General features: G+C 41.4%; 1 protein-coding gene across 3 annotated transcripts in view; it reads left to right on the top strand.

The window, feature by feature from the left end:
* Positions 1-4,669, top strand: part of ZFHX3 (zinc finger homeobox 3) — an 84,406-nt gene extending 79,737 nt beyond the window's left edge. For 2 of the 3 annotated variants that reach the window (XM_075281997.1, XM_075281998.1), the window contains exon 10: positions 1,487-4,668. In XM_075281997.1, the coding sequence (XP_075138098.1) occupies positions 1,487-3,012 (1,526 nt within the window). In that variant the 3' untranslated portion in view covers positions 3,013-4,668. Of the gene's footprint in view, positions 1-1,486 lie in introns of all 3 variants that reach the window. The other variant, XM_075281999.1, reaches the window with a different exon arrangement.
* The last annotated feature ends 15,484 nt before the right edge of the window (positions 4,670-20,153 follow it).

The raw sequence follows: 20,153 nt of genomic DNA, 5'->3' as shown, positions 1-20,153 counted from the left end.
TAGTATGTTGAATATATAATATATTAGACACATTAGCCATGTGCAGCCATTTTGTAAGTGTTCTGTAAATATGTGCTCTGTTAAGGAAATAGGCTTCACTTATTGTAAAGAAATGTATTGGTTCTTTGTGGCATGATCGATAAAAATTGATACAAATTAATGCTGTTATGTGTGGTGTTTTTATTTATTTTTATTATTACATAAAATGCTGTTGAAGGGCTGGTCCAGTCAGGTGTAATATTGATAAAATTATGACCTTAATGAATGGACCAATCAAGAGCGAAGACTTTTGTACGCTTAGGTTCCATTCATACGGAGGAAAATGGTGAGGAATTTGGTGTTGAATTTCAGCGCCGAAAAAAAAGGCCTTCAATGGGTTCCTTTTTCTGCTAGCAGAGAAAGGAACCCATTGAAGTCAATGGGAAGCTTTTTATTCAGCACTGAAATTCCACACCAAATTCCTCACCATCTCCCCCCCCCCCCCCCGACGTGTGAATGGACCCTTAGGGTGCTATGTCACATGTTGTTTTTACCGATATAAAATGCCAAACACAAGTGTGGTTTCATGAACTGCATGTGCTAAGGCAAGTAAAAACACCATGTCTGATAGCATCCTTAGGGTGGTGCCATACTATGTACCGAATGCAGTTACACTATTGACTCCAGGCTATTTCTTATTACTGAATGAGGAGTTTTGCTGCTATCAAGGCCAGTGATGAGAAATAGCCTGGAACTATTCAGTGTGTCACATATAGGGTAAAGCACCTGTGGCCCCAAAAGTGAGTGCAGTTGTCATTGAATTCGGTACACTGTGTGGCACCACCCAAATTCTGATAGCCAGTTATATTGTACCTAATTCGACAGCCCTTTGAGAACAGTATTTAGCGTTCCTGAATCATCAGTCAGTCATTTCCTGATTTAATATCTGCTTCAGCCCTGTAATGTTTTTAGTTATACAGTTTAGTTTTATTTATGCTTGGCTCTACACTAATGTTATTTTAACGGAAGATCAGAGAACAATGGAGCTAGCTGACTTATAGCCTATGAGAGCTATTGCAGTAAGCAGCATTTAGAAAACTCCTATAAAGAATTCAACCAAAGGGTGCACCATGCATCACATCTGCACCACATATCAACGGCATTGAATTTGGCAGCTTCATAATCCTTGTTTGATAATACTAGCATTGTTTCATATCCTCTTCATGTGCTAAAAACATCTCATATCCTTAATTGTCCTTGGGTTATGCCTAATGCAAGCCACTGTTAGATGTGCCCAAATTATTGTTTTTATAAAGGGGAATAAATATAGTAAAATGACTAAGATTATTTCATCTGCTTATTAGCCACAAGCTATCAATGATGCAAAATATTAGAAATGTTGCCTAGATTATAGATCCTTTTACATAGGAGTCTGCAAATTTAATAGATAATATTGTTCTTGAAAACTATTCAGTTGAGTAATTGTTATTTCTCTTACTTTTTTCAGCTTTAAGTTCTCCAAAATCCAATGTAATGGGTGTGTCCAACACCACAGTTCCTTCACCTGGACTCCCCACTTCTGGGCAACCAAATAAACAGCCTCCCAAATCATTAAGCCCCTCCATCCCCTCACAGACTCTCCCTGTACCTGCTCCCCAACCTCAAGAGTTGCAGAAAGAAAAAGATGGTGAGAAGGTGAAAGAGAAGGAAAGGGTGAAAGGCAAAGGGGATCCCTCACCTGTACTAAAAAAAGAGAAAGGGGACACTCCAGCATCCACTTCCAGCTCGATGCCAGGCATGGAGTATGTGGTTGATCCATCCCAGTTGCAGGCTTTGCAAGCAGCTTTGACATCAGATCCATCTGCCCTGCTCACAAGTCAGTTTCTTCCTTACTTTGTTCCCGGTTTTTCTCCCTACTATAGCACTCAGATTCCTGGGACCTTGCCGGGTGGTTACCTGCAACCAATGTATGGAATGGAAGGCCTTTTCCCATACAACCCAGCAATCTCCCAAGCTTTGATGGGGCTTTCACCAAGTTCTTTGCTTCAACAATATCAACAGTACCAGCAAAGTTTACAAGAAGCCCTACAGCAGCAGCAGCGCCAACTTCAAATGCAGCAGCAAAAACAGCAGCAGCAGCAGCATCATCATCATCATCATCAAAGACTGCAGCAGCAACAGCCCAAAGCAAGCCAAACCCCAACACCTTCTATTGTTTCTCCCTCTGACAAAGACCCTGCCAAAGACTCCCCAAAGATGGAAGAACAGAATCCTGCAGCCCTTGAGGTATCGCACTCCAACAAACCCCAAGAACAACCAGAAATTGAAAATCAAGGTGCAGACTGTCTCTTGGACCCACTTATAGTTCCAAAGGTGCAGTACAAGTTGGTCTGCCGGAAGTGTGAGCTGAGCTTCAGCAGCGAGGAGGCGGCTATTAGCCATGTGAAGTCCCTCTGCTACTTTGGCCAATCTGTGGTGAACCTGCAAGAGTTTGTGACATGCGTCCCCACTGGTGACAGTAGCGGCTCCTACCGCTGCTTAGGCTGTGAGGCCACTCTGTGTGGGGGCGATGCTCTGCGTCAACATCTGGAGTCACCCTTGCACAAACACAGAACAATCAAAAGAACAGCAAGAAATGCCAAAGAGCACCCTAGTTTATTACCTCACTCTGCCTGCTTCCCCAATCCTGACACCGCATCTACCTCTCAGTCTGCTGCTGACTCCAAAGCCAGCCTCTCACCCCCTTCCCCTTCTGCTTCTCCCCATGCCTCCACAAAGACTTGGTCTCACAGTACTCCCAGAAAACCTCCTCCTCACCCCACATTTTCCTCATCCTCAACAGTTACCTCAAGTCCGTGCAGCACCTCAGGGGTTGCGACCTCCTTTCCAACAGACGGTTTCTCTGAGGAATCTGATTCGGACCTCAGCCAAAAGTCTGACAGGGTAGGAAGTCCTGTAAGCGCTCCTGAGAACCCCAGCTGTCACGAGGACGGCTCTCGAACTGCTGTGGGAGTGGGTTCTTTACGACTGTAGACTTCGGAGTTGGACGATGATATAATAATAATAATAAATATGAATTTTAAATAATAAAAGATAAATAACAAACCAGTTTCACAAACAAAATACTGCAAATTCCAAAGCTTTTAACCAAAAAAGAGGAACCCCTCCCTCCCCCAGTATGGATTTTTTCATTCCTGCACCTGACCCACTGCCCTGTTTTCTTCCCTCTACCTAGTGTCACATTGGGCCGTTACACAGGGACCTGGGCCCAACTCCCTTTTTTTTGTCCCTTTTTGTGGAGATCAGCAGCCCTTCTGCTCATCTAGAATGGCTTTGTTAAGAAGAAACCAATGGAATTGTGTTATTCTCAGGTCAAATGTTCACACCGTGTTCTGACTCTGGTCTTGGAATTTTATATATACATATATATGGATAGGGATATATATGTGTGTATATATGTATTTATTTTATTTTATTTCTTTTTATTTTTTTTTCTTTGGTTCAGTAACTGATTTTTTTAAGTAATTGCTAACTTAACTGGGCAGAAAAGAAATTTCAGGACTGGGTTGAAAAAAAAAAAACGCCTTCCCATGGGACAAGAATTGTTGGGTGGCATTCATGCTTTATAATTTCCACATCCGGGAACCACAGCTCTAAAAAAAAATATATATACTTTAAAGAATAATGAACAGACTTTCTGTATTTCTTGTAGATGAGGCCATTAATTCAAGACAGTTTTCAGACATGGATAAGATCCTATGTGTATTTTTTTTATGTGTCCAAATGCGTTTCTCATTTTGACGTGCGTTGGGGGTCACAGAATATGCCCCACATACCACATTGTAAACCAACCTGTTAGCTCTTTAACCAAAAGACAACTTTCCCCTCTACCCCTTTCCTTGTTATTGTTACTGTTATTTTTTAATATGTTTTTAAGATCACTTGGCTCTTACCAGCAGGGATCTTTCACTGCTAAAAATAAATTTATTTGAATTTTTCTCCCAGTGGGACACACAGCTCTTCATAGCCTGCATTAGCAGTGCTGTATATAGCGTGTCACAGGCGCTGCCCTTACCCCAGATGAGCTTACTTGCAACACAGCCTGATGTCAGAATTTGGGGGAAGAGGGTTTGCTGGTAAAGGTGTAATATTCCCTGTTGTTTGGTGTTTGTAATCTGCACACTTTTCCCAACCCCAGTGTTACCTGTTTACTCTGTTTCATGTCAATAGACAGAGGTCTGTTCTGTTTTAAAGAAAAAAGAAAAGTGAAAAAAAAAGTTAACCATTTGTATGTGTATGTATACATGCGTGTGTATATGTATGCATAGATACATTGTCACACACAGACGTGTGCACACACATTTCTTTTTTTGAATGAAAACTGATGCTTTAAATAAAATCCAAAGAGAAGCCTCCCTTGTGTGTTGGCCCGGAAGGCTTTGTTTGAGTCTTCAAGTGTTTGCAAATGTAAAATATATCCAAGGTTCATATATGAGTTTGGTATGGAATTCCAAAGAACTAAACTATACCCCATATATTTCAGACAATATAAGGGCACAATGGATGGAAAACTTGACAATACTCTTTATTAAAGGTCTGGTTACTTCTTATGCATATGAAATTAGTGTGTAGTTCTATAACTTATCAACAGGTCTTCAGCACAGCTCTGCAGTATGCTTCCCTTGGTTCGCTGTGGTTTGGTTGTTTCAAAGAAAAAAAAATAAATCAAGGTTTAAGTAATAAAATGGATTTTGCATACACCGCAGCTGCTAACCAGGCATTAAATGAACTCTGCCACTGAATAGTATGGATTTTATAATCTATCAACAGTTCTGAAAAAGTTAGAAATTGTAGATGTTGTGAATATTTGTAAAGGATACTGCTCACATACGGCTGAGGTGCACAGTCCCTCTGACTTCATACTACTAGGCACCATAATATAGTACCCCCATATATTGCTATTATATTCCCTTCTAATAACAATGCAGAATCTTTAGCATAGCATTCCTAACAGTATCATCACTGAAAACGGTTGAATATAGAAAGACAACATAACACCATGATTCTATATTATATATACTGTAGATGACCATGTGAGTTGGTCACCCGGACAATCTACTAGTGTAATGAGTAAAATGTCTTATGGTTTGATGTGTATAAAACAACCCTATAATTATAGTGCAACAGCAAAGAAAAAAAAAAAACTGGACTGTGTTGATATTATTATTATTTAGTAGAGCACAAGCCATGGGGAACCCAGCCATGCAGTCCTACTACAGTACAATAAAAAAAAAAAATTTGAAAGGTTTTGGTTGGACCTGAAAGCTGCAACATGAATAATAAATAACAAAACAATTTTTCTGTTTTGAGGGCTGGAAAAAATTTTGCATACAAAAAGCATTCATTATTTTCTACATGAAGTGCTTATTTTTCCACTTATTAGGTCTAGTTCACACGGAGCTCCGCGTGTACACATTCCGTCATGGCATTCTGCTCCAGATTAGGCCCAAATGAATGGGCCTAGCTCTAAGGGTGTTGTCGCAAGGTGAACATCTGCGGCTGAGAGTCCGCCTGAAGAAAGGGCAGCTCACTTCTTTTTTCTGCGAGTGGGAACAAACTGCTTGCGGAAAAAGAAAATGACCAGCTCCCATTGATTTCAATGGGAGGCGGTTTTTTGAGCAGGGTTTTCACACGGATTTCGCGTCAAAATCCTGACCATTTTGTCCCGTGTGAACTAGCTCTTTCACTGATTCCTTTTTAAATATTTATCTATGGAGAAGGGAGGGAGAGGAGAGACTGCTGGAAAATTCATATAAATGACTGCTAATGCCACTCTGTGAGTGTGAGACTGTGCCACTCTGTGAGACAGGGAACTTTTCATCTATTTATTTCTTTTTATGTAGTGTCATCATATGCCTCAGCACTTTACAGGCATTGTCCCATTTAAGGCTCACAATACCAATTCCCTTTCAGTGTGTCTTTGAAGTGTGGGAACAAACCAGAGTACCCAGAGGAAACCCACGTGAACACGGAAAGGACATACAAACTCCTTGCAGATGTTTTCCTTGGTCGGATACATGTTTCTCCTCCCCTACCCTCTCCATAGAGTTGTGTATGTGATATGAATATGGAGATGAATCTCTATGTAAACAAAGAATCTGACTGAGGATAAGAGGTGAAACCAGCCTAATAAGTGGAAAGGGAAATTTGAGACATATCTTTCTTTGTGGCTACAAACTTATGAAACAATGCAAAAACAATTATCTTTTTATGGATATGCAAATAAGCCTAAAGTTCTTTGGAGACGGGCCTGACTTTAGGCCCAGATTTACCTACAGGTAGTTACAAGTGGTTTGGAAATATCTGGAATCACAGCCTACTCCCGTTCAGCTATGAATGACATTTTCAGCATCTGTCTGCATCTCTGAAGTCTGTAGGCAGATCTGACAAATCAGACTCTGCCCCCAGTGTACTTGACAGCTGGCTTGCATATACCTGTACATAAGAAGGTGATTTTTTTTCTGTGCTGCACCATAGATTTGTGGCCACAGTGGTATGTTTCTAATCCTATTAAAGGCCCCTACACAGTACTGTTATTGGTTTGGCTGACATTTTGGAACTGACCAGACTCCCTTTAAGTATATTTTTCCCATACCTCCTGGACTGGAGAGTCGGCTATCATGGAAGCTCAGCGGAGAGTTAAATGGTACATATTAGATGGTTTTTGGCTGGATCCACCAATTTTGACAGGAAAAACAGACATCTAATGTATATGGGGTCCTTCAACTTGGATTTCAATTGCCTGATCCTGATATCGCAGGAAGTTAATCTTCTGTCTGAGGAGTCTGACACGGGCATCTCCCCGCCATGCCTGCAGATGGGAGGATTAGGAGCAATAGTTGACGGTTGAAGATACATGCATACAGATAACACTTATACATAATATCAGTACAGAGAAGGAAAGTATTGACCAAGTTACTTAACTTTTATTTACATTTGCACCTGACTTTGGAAATTTGCTCCCAGAGTGGATACAGGATGTCATGCTCACACACCAAAGTCTATGGAGGGAGAAGAAGCCGCTGCTGGGTCTAGGATCCTTAGTACTTAAACTAACTCTTTAAAAAGTTTGACATAAAGTGACTTACTATCTGGCCTTCGCTTTCTCCCCTTTTCACTTCTATGAGGTTAAGAGTCCATGTCCACTCTCTGGATACTGGTTCTGTTAATGACAACAGACTGTGTGGAGTCTGATACATCTAGGAGTATTTTTCTCTTTTAGCCAGAAACAAAGAACAAAAGTAGACGGCACTGCTCGCTCCAAAATAACGGCAAAAATAATAATCCACTATGAAGAGTGAAATCTCTTGGGTTGGGAATTTCTTCTGACGAAAAGTGGTGCTCACAACCCTTAGAAAAAACAGTAGCAAAAGTAGAATAGTGAAGGTATGGGTGGGCACTCACCAATCAGTAGACGGCAAATCTTTACTTTGTATAAAAAGTATTTCTTTTATTTAGAACATAGTAAAATAAGTCCTCAGGGAGGGAAAGATAACATAATTGGCAAAGAAAAAAAGGCCTTTTTTTCTTTGCCAATTATGTTATCTTTCCCTCCCTGAGGACTTATTTTACTATGTTCTAAATAAAAGAAATACTTTTTATACAAAGTAAAGATTTGCCGTCTACTGATTGGTGAGTGCCCACCCATACCTTCACTATTCTACTTCTGTATTTTTCTCTTTAATAAGATCACGGTCTATTCACACCTCAATGGACATCGTTTAGTAGAAGAGCAAGGATTTTACAATACAAAGTAATACATTAGCATTATAGTATATGGTATGGATCAATCAGACCTCTTAGGGATGAAATTCCTAGGAGGAGAAGTCTAAAATCAAAGTTAATTTAAAAAAAGGAAACAAGTGTATAAAACTTTAAATCGCCCCTATTTCCCATTCAATATAAAAATAAAATACATGTCGGGTACCCTCACATCCAAAAATGCCTCAGCTATAAAAATATTTCTCCCATATGAGATTAAAATCAAACTTGCCACCAAGTCGCCATTGTTGTTAGTCGTTTTAGCTCTTCAAATAATTGAATAAAAGGTGATCAAAATGTTATACGTTCCCAACAATGGAACAGATCCTGCAAATTGCTCTGCAGACATCAGCTCAGCACATAGATAACACTGAGTCTGTTCTCATCAAGCATCTGCAGATTATCTGATCTGCATAAATATTGTGATACTTCATAGTGTCCTTCAGCAAGCTGGGGGGAATGGGGAGAAATAGAGGAAGTGAGAAGAAGAGACAGCAGGCAAACTTCTGAAACAGTGAGATGGGAAAACCCCTTTAAATTCTGTTCACACCAGAGATTCACTTGCAGCCTTTACACGCATAGTAGGGCACATTTATCAGTACTATCGAACTTTGTCTTATGATTCCTGTTCATAGTTTTAGACATATTTAGAAATCTGTCATAGATTACTTCATGAATATGGTGTTTTTCTTGAAATGCCAAAATTCTAACTCAAATACCATCTATATGTATACACAGCTATGGGCGACACCATGATGCGGACACCCTCTGACCCCGTGGTCACATGATCCACCAAGTTCAGTGTCTTACAAGAGCTGCTTGGTCCTACAGGACCCAGATCACCTCTTTTAGTCTTAAAGCAGCATGCGAGAGGCTGTATTCCTCCTGCAACTAGAGCTAAATGTACCAGGCTCGATTGCAGGGGAATCAGTCTCCAATACAAAAAGGTCTATTATGACCTTATGGGGACACAATGTGAAAAAAAACTATAGAAAAGTTAAAAAAAAGTAAATAAAGTAATTTAAAAATAAATAAAATAATAAACCAATAAAACACCGTTATTAAAGGTTATAGCCCCACCCCTGATGACACCATACAAAATAAAAACTATTTTATAAAGTTTTTCAGTAGCAGTTTGTGTTATCAAATGAAAAAAGAAAAGTGAAAAACAAACACAATGTTCTTCCTTTATTGTTTATATTTTCCGATATATAAAAAAAATTAAAACACATGCAAAAATAAAAACAACATAAAAATAAAGTCCTATGTGTCACCGAAAAAAGATGCAGAAATTAGTTGAATAACACATATGATAAAAATGTTACAGCCCTCAAACCTGCATATACCAAAAAAAAAAAAAAAAAAAAAAATGTGTCTGGTCCTGGACCAGAAATTGGCCCAGTACTGAAGTGGTTAATAAATATATTATCCGAAAGACCATCCCTTCAATAATAATGGTTGGCTACGCATCCTTATCCTGCTTTTCCCACTGTTCAATAAGTTATCCCAGTGTGACCTATTGTTATCTAGCATGGGTTTCTGGGCAAACAGGATGTCTCTCTTGCATTACCTGCAGATACTATTGAGGGCGATCATGTGACCTCAGATTAATGAAAGTCCCACCTCCTGTTTCTGCCTTGTTCTTTCAGAATTCCTTGCTGCTCCTCCTCTGCCTATCACATAATCTGCTCCCTATAGTCCCCCCTTTCTCACATTTTGATTGTAGTTGCACCTTTTCTAAAGGTCAGGTCACCAGTGTTATCAGCAGTTTGTGCAGGTCTACGATCCTGGAAGGTCAGTTTTAGTTTTAGCTCTGCGTTATTTTGCAGAATGATGAACTGGACAGGTTCTAGATAAGGGTGAACGCATCAGCAATAGCACACTTTGAATCTACTTTGATTACTATATTGCATAAATACCTTCAAAATGATCCAACCGATTCCTCCAAAGGTGACACCCACAGGCATAACTTGAAGTTCCTGGCCCCAGTGCAAAATTTTCAATAGGGGCCCATCCTTATGGTATTTAAAATATATCTCTAGTTTATGTGGCAGGTAGACCTTTTGGGTCTCCTCAGGTTCCAGGGCTCAGTAGCAACTGCTATAGCTATGCGCTATTTGTGCAATACATTTGGCTATGGGTATTGGTCAGTGAAGGAACCAAGAGGCTCATATCAGTCTTGCTGCAGCATAAAATAAATCTCAAAAATGTGCAAAGAATTGGAAGCATTCCTTCTCCACAAAGCAAGTATATGGTTTTCTTTATAATACGCACATAAAGCTCTATGGTGCTCGCACAGCCAAAGGATATGCTTCATTCAATGATATATACCTTATTCAACACTGATGTTTCAACACCAACAAGGAAGTCTTGGAATTATGGAAATCACAGGCTTGATTGACATGTTAATGATATGCAAATGATAAAAAATGGAAACAAAATATTCAAAACATCTTGATTTACTTAGTATTGAGCATGAGTACCACATGCAGAATACATGCCCATAGGTGCCTTGGCATGCTATTATTGAGATGGTTAATTGTTTTCTGAGAAATGTTATGCCATGCCGCATGTACTTGGGCATGCGAATCATTAATACCGGTTGCTCGCAGCTCCCTTTACAGTTGCTGACCATTGATGTCCCAGATGTGTTCTTTTGCTGCAGGCCTCATAGGCTGCTCACAGTAGCACAAGCAACATGGTGTAGCCTGTTGGAAAACGGCACCTGGGACATTTTGGAGAAATGGTCGTACCACTGATCCTCAACCACCATTGCTATCTTGCTACATAATAGTCTTTGAGAGCAGTGGTGTGAGGTAAATGGAACACCTGTAATTGAACGTCGTGCAACCTTCTGAAGGTTTGTGTCAACATTGTTTGCCCCCTAGGCTTGGGGTGGGATGTCCAATTTCACTTGTAGTATAGAATAAATTGCTATGCACCATTCTTCCTATCAGACAGTCCTTCGATGCAGAGACTCGCCTCTTTGCACCTCTTCTGATGAACAGGAGGCTTCCCAAACCACTTAATCCTATTTTTGAGGTTTCATTTAGCTATAAAACTTTACTTTCAGACTGGCTTCTATGCCCTTCCCATATGCCACAGTTTGGAGATGGATTATCTGCAAATATTAGCAGCTTCCTCGATTTGTGATGCTGCAATTTCAATGTTGAGATGTGTATATATCCAGTAAAGAAGCCTATCTAATATTCTCCACATTATAAAATCAGTTTATTGCACTAGCACTGCTCTTGTTCAGTGCTAGCTGATCTGCAGTACCAGACCCGGTACTTGGACAATAGTGGTGCTGTTTCTGGGAATAAAAACAAGTCTGTTCTATTAAAGGGGGTGTTCACACTACTGCCGCTGTCCGCCCTAAACGCCGTTGAAACTGGACAGGGGACGACTTTCCGGCGGTCAGCTTTAAAACCCATTCATTTAAATGGGTTTAGGTAACCGCCGGTGTCCGTATGCAGCCTCTCTGCCTGGAAATCCTTTTTTTTTGCACAAACATAAAGTCCTGTATGTACGAGCCTAAACAACCCATGTCCAAGCCCACCACTTATACTTTCATTGGAGTAAATAAGGGCTCTGGTCATCATGCTTCTTAGAGATCAGGCAACCGTGGATCCAGTTAATATATGCTGCTTGCCCATGATCAGTTCCAGCGATGTCTCCACTAATATTTTTCAAGTAGACTTTCATGTCCTCATCATTTATGTATTGAGATGCTCAAATTGGCTGACAATTTATTTACATTAACTAGAAGCATCATCCCACCCTAGGCAAATGCATAAACTCTGAGCTGGAGTTGTACAATTATTTGCTTGTAATACCATTCCCTGGTGTTTAGAGTGGATGGGTCTCAGTATCATTGTATTGAGGCAGACATCCTGCATATTTAAAGCATACCTATAATTTTGTACACTTTTTTATTTTCTGGCAGCATTTGTGCCATTTATAAATGTAATACACTTTATTAATTAATTTTGGCTCCTTTTGGTGAAATCCAGTGATGAATTTCCCTTTCTGCTTGTTTTTTTCTTGCTCTCTGAAATCTGTACACTGCTACTTACTGTATGGGTGGGTGGTCTGTTGTATAATTCTGGGACGCTAGAGGGAGGGTATGGTCAAACAGTTATAACTCGGGCATTATAAAACTTAGAGCTGTAATTCTCAACTTTCATATGACACCAAGAATGCTATTGTTTTATTTCCAGATGTTTACCTGATTGTAACAGTTGAGTATAAGATAAGATAATCCTTTAATAGTCCCGCCATGGGGAAATTCAATGTGTTACAACAGCATGGATAATACAGTAGTGTATTGCAAGAAAGAGCACATAGCTCATAGCAGATAGAAAAGAAACTAGGAGTCATAAACAACGTAAACACCAACAATTCCAAAGGGAGGAGTTTAAGGAAAATAGAGCATATTGGAACTTAAGTAAGCCTAATACTGCCAGTGACGCATCGTCTTTGGACTACGAAACATAGGATACTGACAGAAGTACGAGATCTAGAGATCAAGCTCGTTTCAAGGTTAGGAATTACACCTCAGGGAATCGGGGAGAACAAGACCAAAGGAGGGATAAAACCGCTGGTCAATCCACCAATAACAGTGGTTTTTTAGCACAACCCCCTCAGATTACACAATACCTTTTCAGGGGTCAGACAGAACTGTCCCCAGTGTAATGAAGAGGGACATTTCTGATGCCCTGCAGGTAATCAACCTGTCGAAACAGACTTTATTGGATGATGAGCGCTCAGTTTTGGAGAAAAGACTGTCCATTGTACCCTCTCTGACAAATGTAATCATTTTGAATGGGTCAAGGATGTTGTCTTACGTGCACACAAGTTGGTCTAAATTTATGCGAACAGTGAATGGTCATAGACCGGGAGAGTTGGGGGTTGAGGTAGAAGAGCTAGAAGGTTTAAGAACCTTAGAAAGTTTGTTTCTTGAAGGGCAGGGCCATACTGAGGCTCTTCAGCTAACACAGCTTAGACCAAGAAATCGTACCAACCCACCACCTTGTGACACAAAATGCATTGATATATTTGATAAGGTGGTGGTTGAGAAATTAGAGGTCTTGTCTAAGGGCTAGTTCACACGTGGGCAAAGGGGCGGATTTTGACAGCGGATTTCGCTTCAAAATCCGCCCCTTTACAATGGTGGTCTATGTAGACCGCCGGGCTTTTTTTTTTCGCTAGCGGCGGGCTTCTGCCCCCGGCAGCACCCTCCTATGTCGGCTCATTCATTTGAGCCGACAGCGGAGGGGAAAGCCGCGACCGCGATGGTCGCGGCAGGCGGGTTTTGACAAGAGAGAGACGTGACTCGCCTTCTCTCTCGGTGTCAAAACCTGCGCGGGCAGTTCACGTGTGAACTAGCCCTAAGACAGCCGGCCCCAAAAGGAGCAATCATAGCTCTGCCCAATTGTCTCCTCTCAGAGCCTTAGAATCGGATGAATCTGTGATGATCAAAGCCTCTGAGGGAATGTGGTCATCATGGATTGAGAAAATTATATCTCCATGTGTGACACCATTCTAAATGATAAAAAGAATTATGAGGTCCTTCCCTCTGACCCACTCTCCCAAATTCTAACCAACTTATCCAGATACTCGACCAGGAGAGGACTGATGGCCTTATCTCCAACAAGGAACATCAGTTTATGTGTCCTGTACATCCCCAGGTCCTCACTTTTTACTGCCTCCCCAAGGTGCACAAAGTGTATTCACCCCTGAAGGGTCGCGCCATTGTCTTGGGCAGTGACAGGCTGATAGACGGGGTGAGTATTTACCTTGATCAGATCTTACACCCCTTCGTCATTGCTCTCCTGTCATATGTCTGAGACACAATGGATGTACTCAGGCACCTGGACGGCATCCAAGTACCAACTGGAGTGGTTCTTGCCACCTTGGATGTTGAGGAGCTTTACAGCTCCATCCTCCATGAACAGGGGTGTGGAGCTGTAGAGCATTTCTTGGGGACCCGGGGGACACAATTCAGTCTGTTTGTGCTGGAACTTCTCTGCTTCATACTTACTCATAACTCCTTTCTCTTCAATGGGCAGGTTTACCATCAGCAGAGGGCACCGCAATAGGGTGCCCCGCTGCACCATCCTATGCAAATATATCCTTGGGGCGGTGGGAGGAAGAAGTGGTTTTTGGGGAACAGTGTGAAGTATGGACCAAGCACATTGTGCTCTGTCTTCGTTATATTGACAATATTATGATCATCTGGTCAGGTTCTGTAACAGCCTTCCAAGAGTTTACCACCTTTTTAAAACATAACAACTTTCATTTTACATCCTTTGTCCATGAGCGGAGTGTCCCCTTTCTGGATATTTCCATCACAATTACTGCATCGGGTACACTTACAACTACCTTGTTTTGGAAAACAACAGCCATCAATTCATTATTGAGGTGGGACTGCCACCATCCCCAGACATTTAAAAGATGCAGAGGAACTGCTCTACTGATACCAAATTTGATCTCCGGAGTGGACAGTTGCGTAATCGTTTTCTGGATAGGGGGTACCCATGGGCACTACTTGTGTGGGTCTGGGAGCAAGCTAGATCAACTCCCAGAGAGTCACTTCTTGTGCCCCGGAAGAAAGAGGATAGGGCCCAGCCAATACGTATAATTGGAATATGTGATCAACACTCCAAAGAGGTCCTAAGGTATTCAAGACCTACTGGAACATACTGAGACAAGATCTGGATACTTGTAGTATCATCACCCAGAAACCATCTCTCACCTATTGGAGAGGACGGACTCTGGGGGACAGGGTTACCCATAGTCATTTGAAACCCATCCAGACAACAGCTAATTGGTTGGGAAAAGCACTGATTCTGGGTACTTTTAAGTGTGGGTCTTGCAGAGACTGTGGTTAAATCCAAAAAGGCTCTGAGGTGTTGGCATGCTGTACGGGGCAATGCTTTCAAATATGCAATTTTATTAATTGCCACACAGAAGGCGTTGTATACGTGATCTCCTTCTCTTGCCCACTAAACTATGTGGGCAAGACCAGGAGAAAGTTCAGAAGATGTATACTGGACCATGTGGGGGATGTTGCTAGGAGGGCTGATACCCCCATTGCCAGTCACGTATGGAAGATGCGTGATGGTGATGTTTTCTTCCTGAAGTTTCAGGGTATGGAACACGTCCTGAGACCAATAAGACACAAGGATGGACCAAATGGCAGATTTGTGGTAGCAAACCTGGACAAGAAGGACCAGCGCTTGCCAAATAGGTGAAAAACATATGACTTTTATTGAACAACACACTACGCGTTTCGGGCGTATACTCCGCCCTTCTTCAGGTGCAATAGTTCTAGAACAACAGTAAAAACAAGAAAGAAGCACACATATGTGTGTCTCAGTTGTTTGCAGTCTAAAGGATAAAGCACTTCTCCCCACTAATTGATTACATAAAAACTCGTGACTAATCACTTGTACAACTAGAAAAATAGTTAAAAAAGTACAATACATTTCAGAAATACAGGAGTAAAGGATGGATGGAATCTAAAATCGATCTTTGGTCCATCCTTTTGTTGTATATACACCCCTGAGGTGTGAGGTACCTCACAGCTGCATCCAATCCAGAGAGGGATCCTCTGTTAAGTGATCCCATCACTACCAAAAGAGTTGTGTGTACACACAACCTAAAAAGGTGAGCCTGTTTTTGTCATCCGAATTTATCACTATCAATACAGATCTGCACTACGGGTTGCTCGGTGTCTTCTTCTTTTGTCCTTTGAGACCAATAAGAGGTGGCGACTGGAACAATAATATCTTACGGAGAGAGGCCCAATGGACCTTTAGATTCCAGTGTGTCAAGCCATTGGGTCTAAATGACTTTATCTCATTTACCCCATTTATTTAAGACCTATGGGGTCTGGATGTAGAGAGCTATTTTTTGTAAATAATATATCATCCACTTTTATGGTTTTTCATACATTCTATAGATGTAGGGGTATTTTGGGTGTTGATATTGATTAATAGTTACTCCTTTGAATATCTTTCCAACGGTAAGCAATTGTTTCATTTGCTCCCCACTTCCATAAAATACTACAATTGAGTGATCTGGATGGTGGCATCTGTTTTATGTTTTATCTTTATGCCACTACTCCATAAGGCACTTCATTAGATATTGTGCATTTAACTTATCCCCTATCGTGAGGGAATCATTTTGCGGTATTTAAGGCGGACTCTATCGGTAGTGTTATCTTTTGCTGTTACCTGTGTCTATGCCTTCAATGGACTTACTCCGTGCTGCTCTCAGGCTTATAATATCTGTACTTGCATCATATATGTTATCTGCCATGCAGTACATTGGTGGTTAGTGTACCGTAGCGTATTCAGTCATGATTGCTGTGACTCTGTTCGCATGCTGTTTATGCGACATAACCGTGTTATACTTATCTTTCTGATGGATCTACGGAGGTCCTGTGTCTGTAATTGCCACATTATGTTCCTTATCCATGGCACACCTACCCTGTGACGTGAAGGGGGCGTGCGAATGCACTGATTGGCGCAAAGAAGGGTGGGCGCTCGGAGGCAGAGCTATTACCAGTGCCAGCTCTATATAAGACTGGCTTTGGCAGACAACGGCGTCGGCCTGTATGTATTACCGGGACCTACCATCAAGGTCCTGGGAACTCCGGTTTTCGCAACTTCATCCGTGGGTGGAAACTTTTTTAGAATAGGTCTCCTGATGAGTGAAAGCCCCACAGCGAAACACGTAGAGACATGGCAAATAGCAAATAGTATCTATTTTATGAGCAGTTTACCTTTCCCATAACACCGGGGATTTCAGTATGCACACTATACCCCTTACATTGATCAGGTGAGGTGGAGTATAAGGGCTAGTTCACACGTGAACAAAGGGGTGGATTTTAACAGCGGATTTCGCTTCAAAATCCGCCCCTTTACAATGGTGGTCTATGTAGACCACCGGGCTTTTTTTTTCCGCTAGCGGCAGCCCGAAAAGAAAAGAAAGGACATGCCCTTTCTTCAGGCGGAAGCCGCGCGGGCTCAGCCGCGCGGCTTCCGCCCCCGGCAGCTCCCTCTTATGTCGGCTCATTCATTTGAGCCAACAGCGGAGGGGAAAGTCGCGACCGCGATGGTCGCGGCAGGCGGGTTTTGACAAGAGAGAGACGCGGCTCACCGCGTCTCTCTCGGTGTCAAAACCCGCGCGGGCAGTTCACGTGTGAACTGACCCTAAAAGTTTTTCATGAGGATCACGGCTTTCCTATTTTATAGTCTGGGGCTGATCCATTTCTATAGTGATCCCAGCCCCTGTTTGGGGTAACCTGTATATACTGTAAATGCGGGACCTTCAGAGAAGGTAAGTTGCTGGGACAATCAGACAGAGGCAAAGGTGTTCAGCTCACACATGTAGGTTTATTGGCAACAGTTCACACAGTCCAGCAGTAAATAAAACAAATTGGCTTTCTTCAGCAAAATGGGTAACTCAAAATAGCTTGCTCCAGCACAAAGGATAAATTCAAATCATATAAGCAGTCCTTACTTCAGGTACAAGAAAGTAAATCTCCAAGGTTTGCTCACCAACATACACAAGGTGATTTTTAGGGCTTTTCCCTTCAGACACACACAGGGCAGTGTGTACACCAGGTTTCTCCTCCAAGAGACGACCACACCCCCTTCCCATGGGCAACCTCAGGTCTTTAATAGCTGACCACTTTGGTCAGCCAACAAATCAGGACTGGAGCATAGGCTTGGGTTCGCAACCACTCCTAAATCCTGGAGCCATACTCCAGCCAGTCACCACGTGGATACCAGCCACCTCAGTGTAATGTACCTGCCCTCTACCACTTTACCATCTGCTTGTTTACAATACCTATAGATATACTCATTCCTACAAGGGGTAGCGGCAGTGAGGTATCCATAATTATTCAACCACTTCCTTTATCAGAATTGTGGGGGTCCTCATTCTATATTTTCTACCACCCATACACCACCCATACAGTTCGGTGGTGGTGTTTGGTATTGTGTTAAGGGGCAGCAAAGGCTTCACCCCATAGCCTCTAGATCTACTGGTGTATTATCTGACATAGATAGGAGTTGACTCTTTAATGCTGTAATTTCTGGTCCCCTTTTCTATATTTGATTACGGTTGGGGTCTAGAGAATATAGCCAACAAAATAGACCCGTTTTTAGGTAGTGGTTGACAATTCGGTTTTTAATTATATATCATAATAAAAGTTGTGTTGTTTTGTTTTTTTTTAATCTTTTGAGGGTACCCACTCTTGTTCGACTACTTTAGGCTTGGTGGCAAATGTTGGATTTGTAAGATTTTTGTGATTTTCTTAAATATAGATCATAACATAGAAAATGAAAACCAACATCACCAAGAATTCTTTAAAATATATTTAACACACACATAATGGCTCCCACACAGTATAACACACCCATACTGGCTCCCACACAGTATAACACACCCATACTGGCTCCCACATGGTATAATGCACATTTACTGGCCCCCACATGGTATAAAGCACCTTTTACTGGCTCCCACACAGTATAAAACACCTTTGCCTTTCCTCACACAGTATAACACACCCCGTACTGGCCTCACATGGTATAACGCATCCTTTGCTGGCCCACAAACAGTATAATGCGCCTTTTCAAGGCCCCACATGGTAAAAAGCCTTTACTCTCCCCCACATAGGATAACCACACCTTTTCCTGTCCTTACACCATATATCATTCTCATTTCCTAGCCTCCCACACAGTATAATGTCCCCCTTACTGACCCCACACACAGTATATTACTCACATTCAACCTCCTTCAGATCCCGCACATAACGTTACGACGTGATGATGTCATGTGAGGAGCATGAGGCCCCCAAGAGGCTGAAGAATGAAGAGGAAGCAGAGGAGGTTGCTGTAGGCAGGAGTGGGGATAGGTAAGTTAGTCCTGTAGAACTGTAGGTCCTGTAGAACTGATTAGCCCATTCATTTGGCTGTGTTAAGCAACAGGCAACAGAAAATAATTTTATTATATATAAGATATTTTTTCTCATTTTTTTTGTAGGGACAGCTACAGATTTTGCTGGTAGCAATTTTGTGTAAATACAACTTTTTGATCAGTTTGTATTCCATTTCTTGTCAGGATGAAAAAAACAGCAATTCTGGCATTATTCACCATTTTCACAGCATTTTTACTGCTTTTACAAAATGGAATAAATAGCATGATTATTACTTCAGTTCATTATGGATGCAGCAATTCCACTTGTTTTCTTTTGAAATTTTACCATAACAAAGCTTTTTATAAGGAGAAAACCATTTGATTAGTTTTACTTAGTTTTTTCTTTATTTCAAAAGTGTCTTTATTGAAAGATTTTACATATTTTTCCAAATAAAACAATTAACCGGCAATCATAAAGTAGGTCATGATACATGAGTCATAAAAATAAAAATCACCTGAATCTTAATGGTAAAGGTTATCTGAACAGGGAATAACAAGTAGCCATGGAGTACCATACCAGAACATGCAATGGGGCTCTGAACTCTACTAGGACCACCTTAAAGGGGTTTACCAGGCAAAAAAAAAAAAGAAAAAGTATATATATATACTGTATATTAAAAAAGGTCTCAGTTCTAATAATGGGTTAATAAGTAAACCCATATGAAACTGCCATCACACCAAGATATTATATCTCTTCAGACCCCAGAGTATATTATGCCCAAGGGAGGTGACAAACATAATAAACAGTGTTTATTATAACAGTGTTACTTGCCTTTCCTGGGCTCTGATGCTGGTCTTCTGACCTTAGAAATGCCATGAATTACGTCAGAGACCGCTGAGACCTGTGATTTGGCATTAGCGGTCAAGTCAGTCTCATAATGCAAAATGGCCACTATCAGACATAATAGTGTATGGAACCACCACTATATGGTGGTGTATGGAAATACCACTATAGGGTATTATAGTGTATGGAAGGGCCACTATAGTGCATTATTGTAAGGGAATTGCAATAGGAGAAATTCCCCAGTAGCTGCTGGAAACCCTGGGAAGGGGCACAAGAGACAGTGAGCCCTAAGCTGAAGCCCCCCCACTGTCCCTTCCTGCTTGCCTAGTCCTATCCTATGTAATAGGCGGCAACCTGGAGACGATCCCTTCCTATGTACGTGAAACAAAAAAATGCAGACAAGACAAACAACAACAAATGGAGGTCAGCTAGCCAGGGTTCGGTAACAGTCGAACAATGCAGTGTCAAAATCGATATCCAAAAGAGTAGTCAATAGGGAAAGCCAGAGGTCAAGAATCAGAATACATGAATAAATAGCTAGAGAAAAAGCCAGCACGCACAAAGTAATAGCAAGCAA

This window comes from Leptodactylus fuscus, chromosome 7, assembly GCF_031893055.1.
Source record: "Leptodactylus fuscus isolate aLepFus1 chromosome 7, aLepFus1.hap2, whole genome shotgun sequence".
NCBI lineage: Eukaryota > Metazoa > Chordata > Amphibia > Anura > Leptodactylidae > Leptodactylus > Leptodactylus fuscus.
This window is presented reverse-complemented; position numbering and strand designations above follow the sequence as displayed.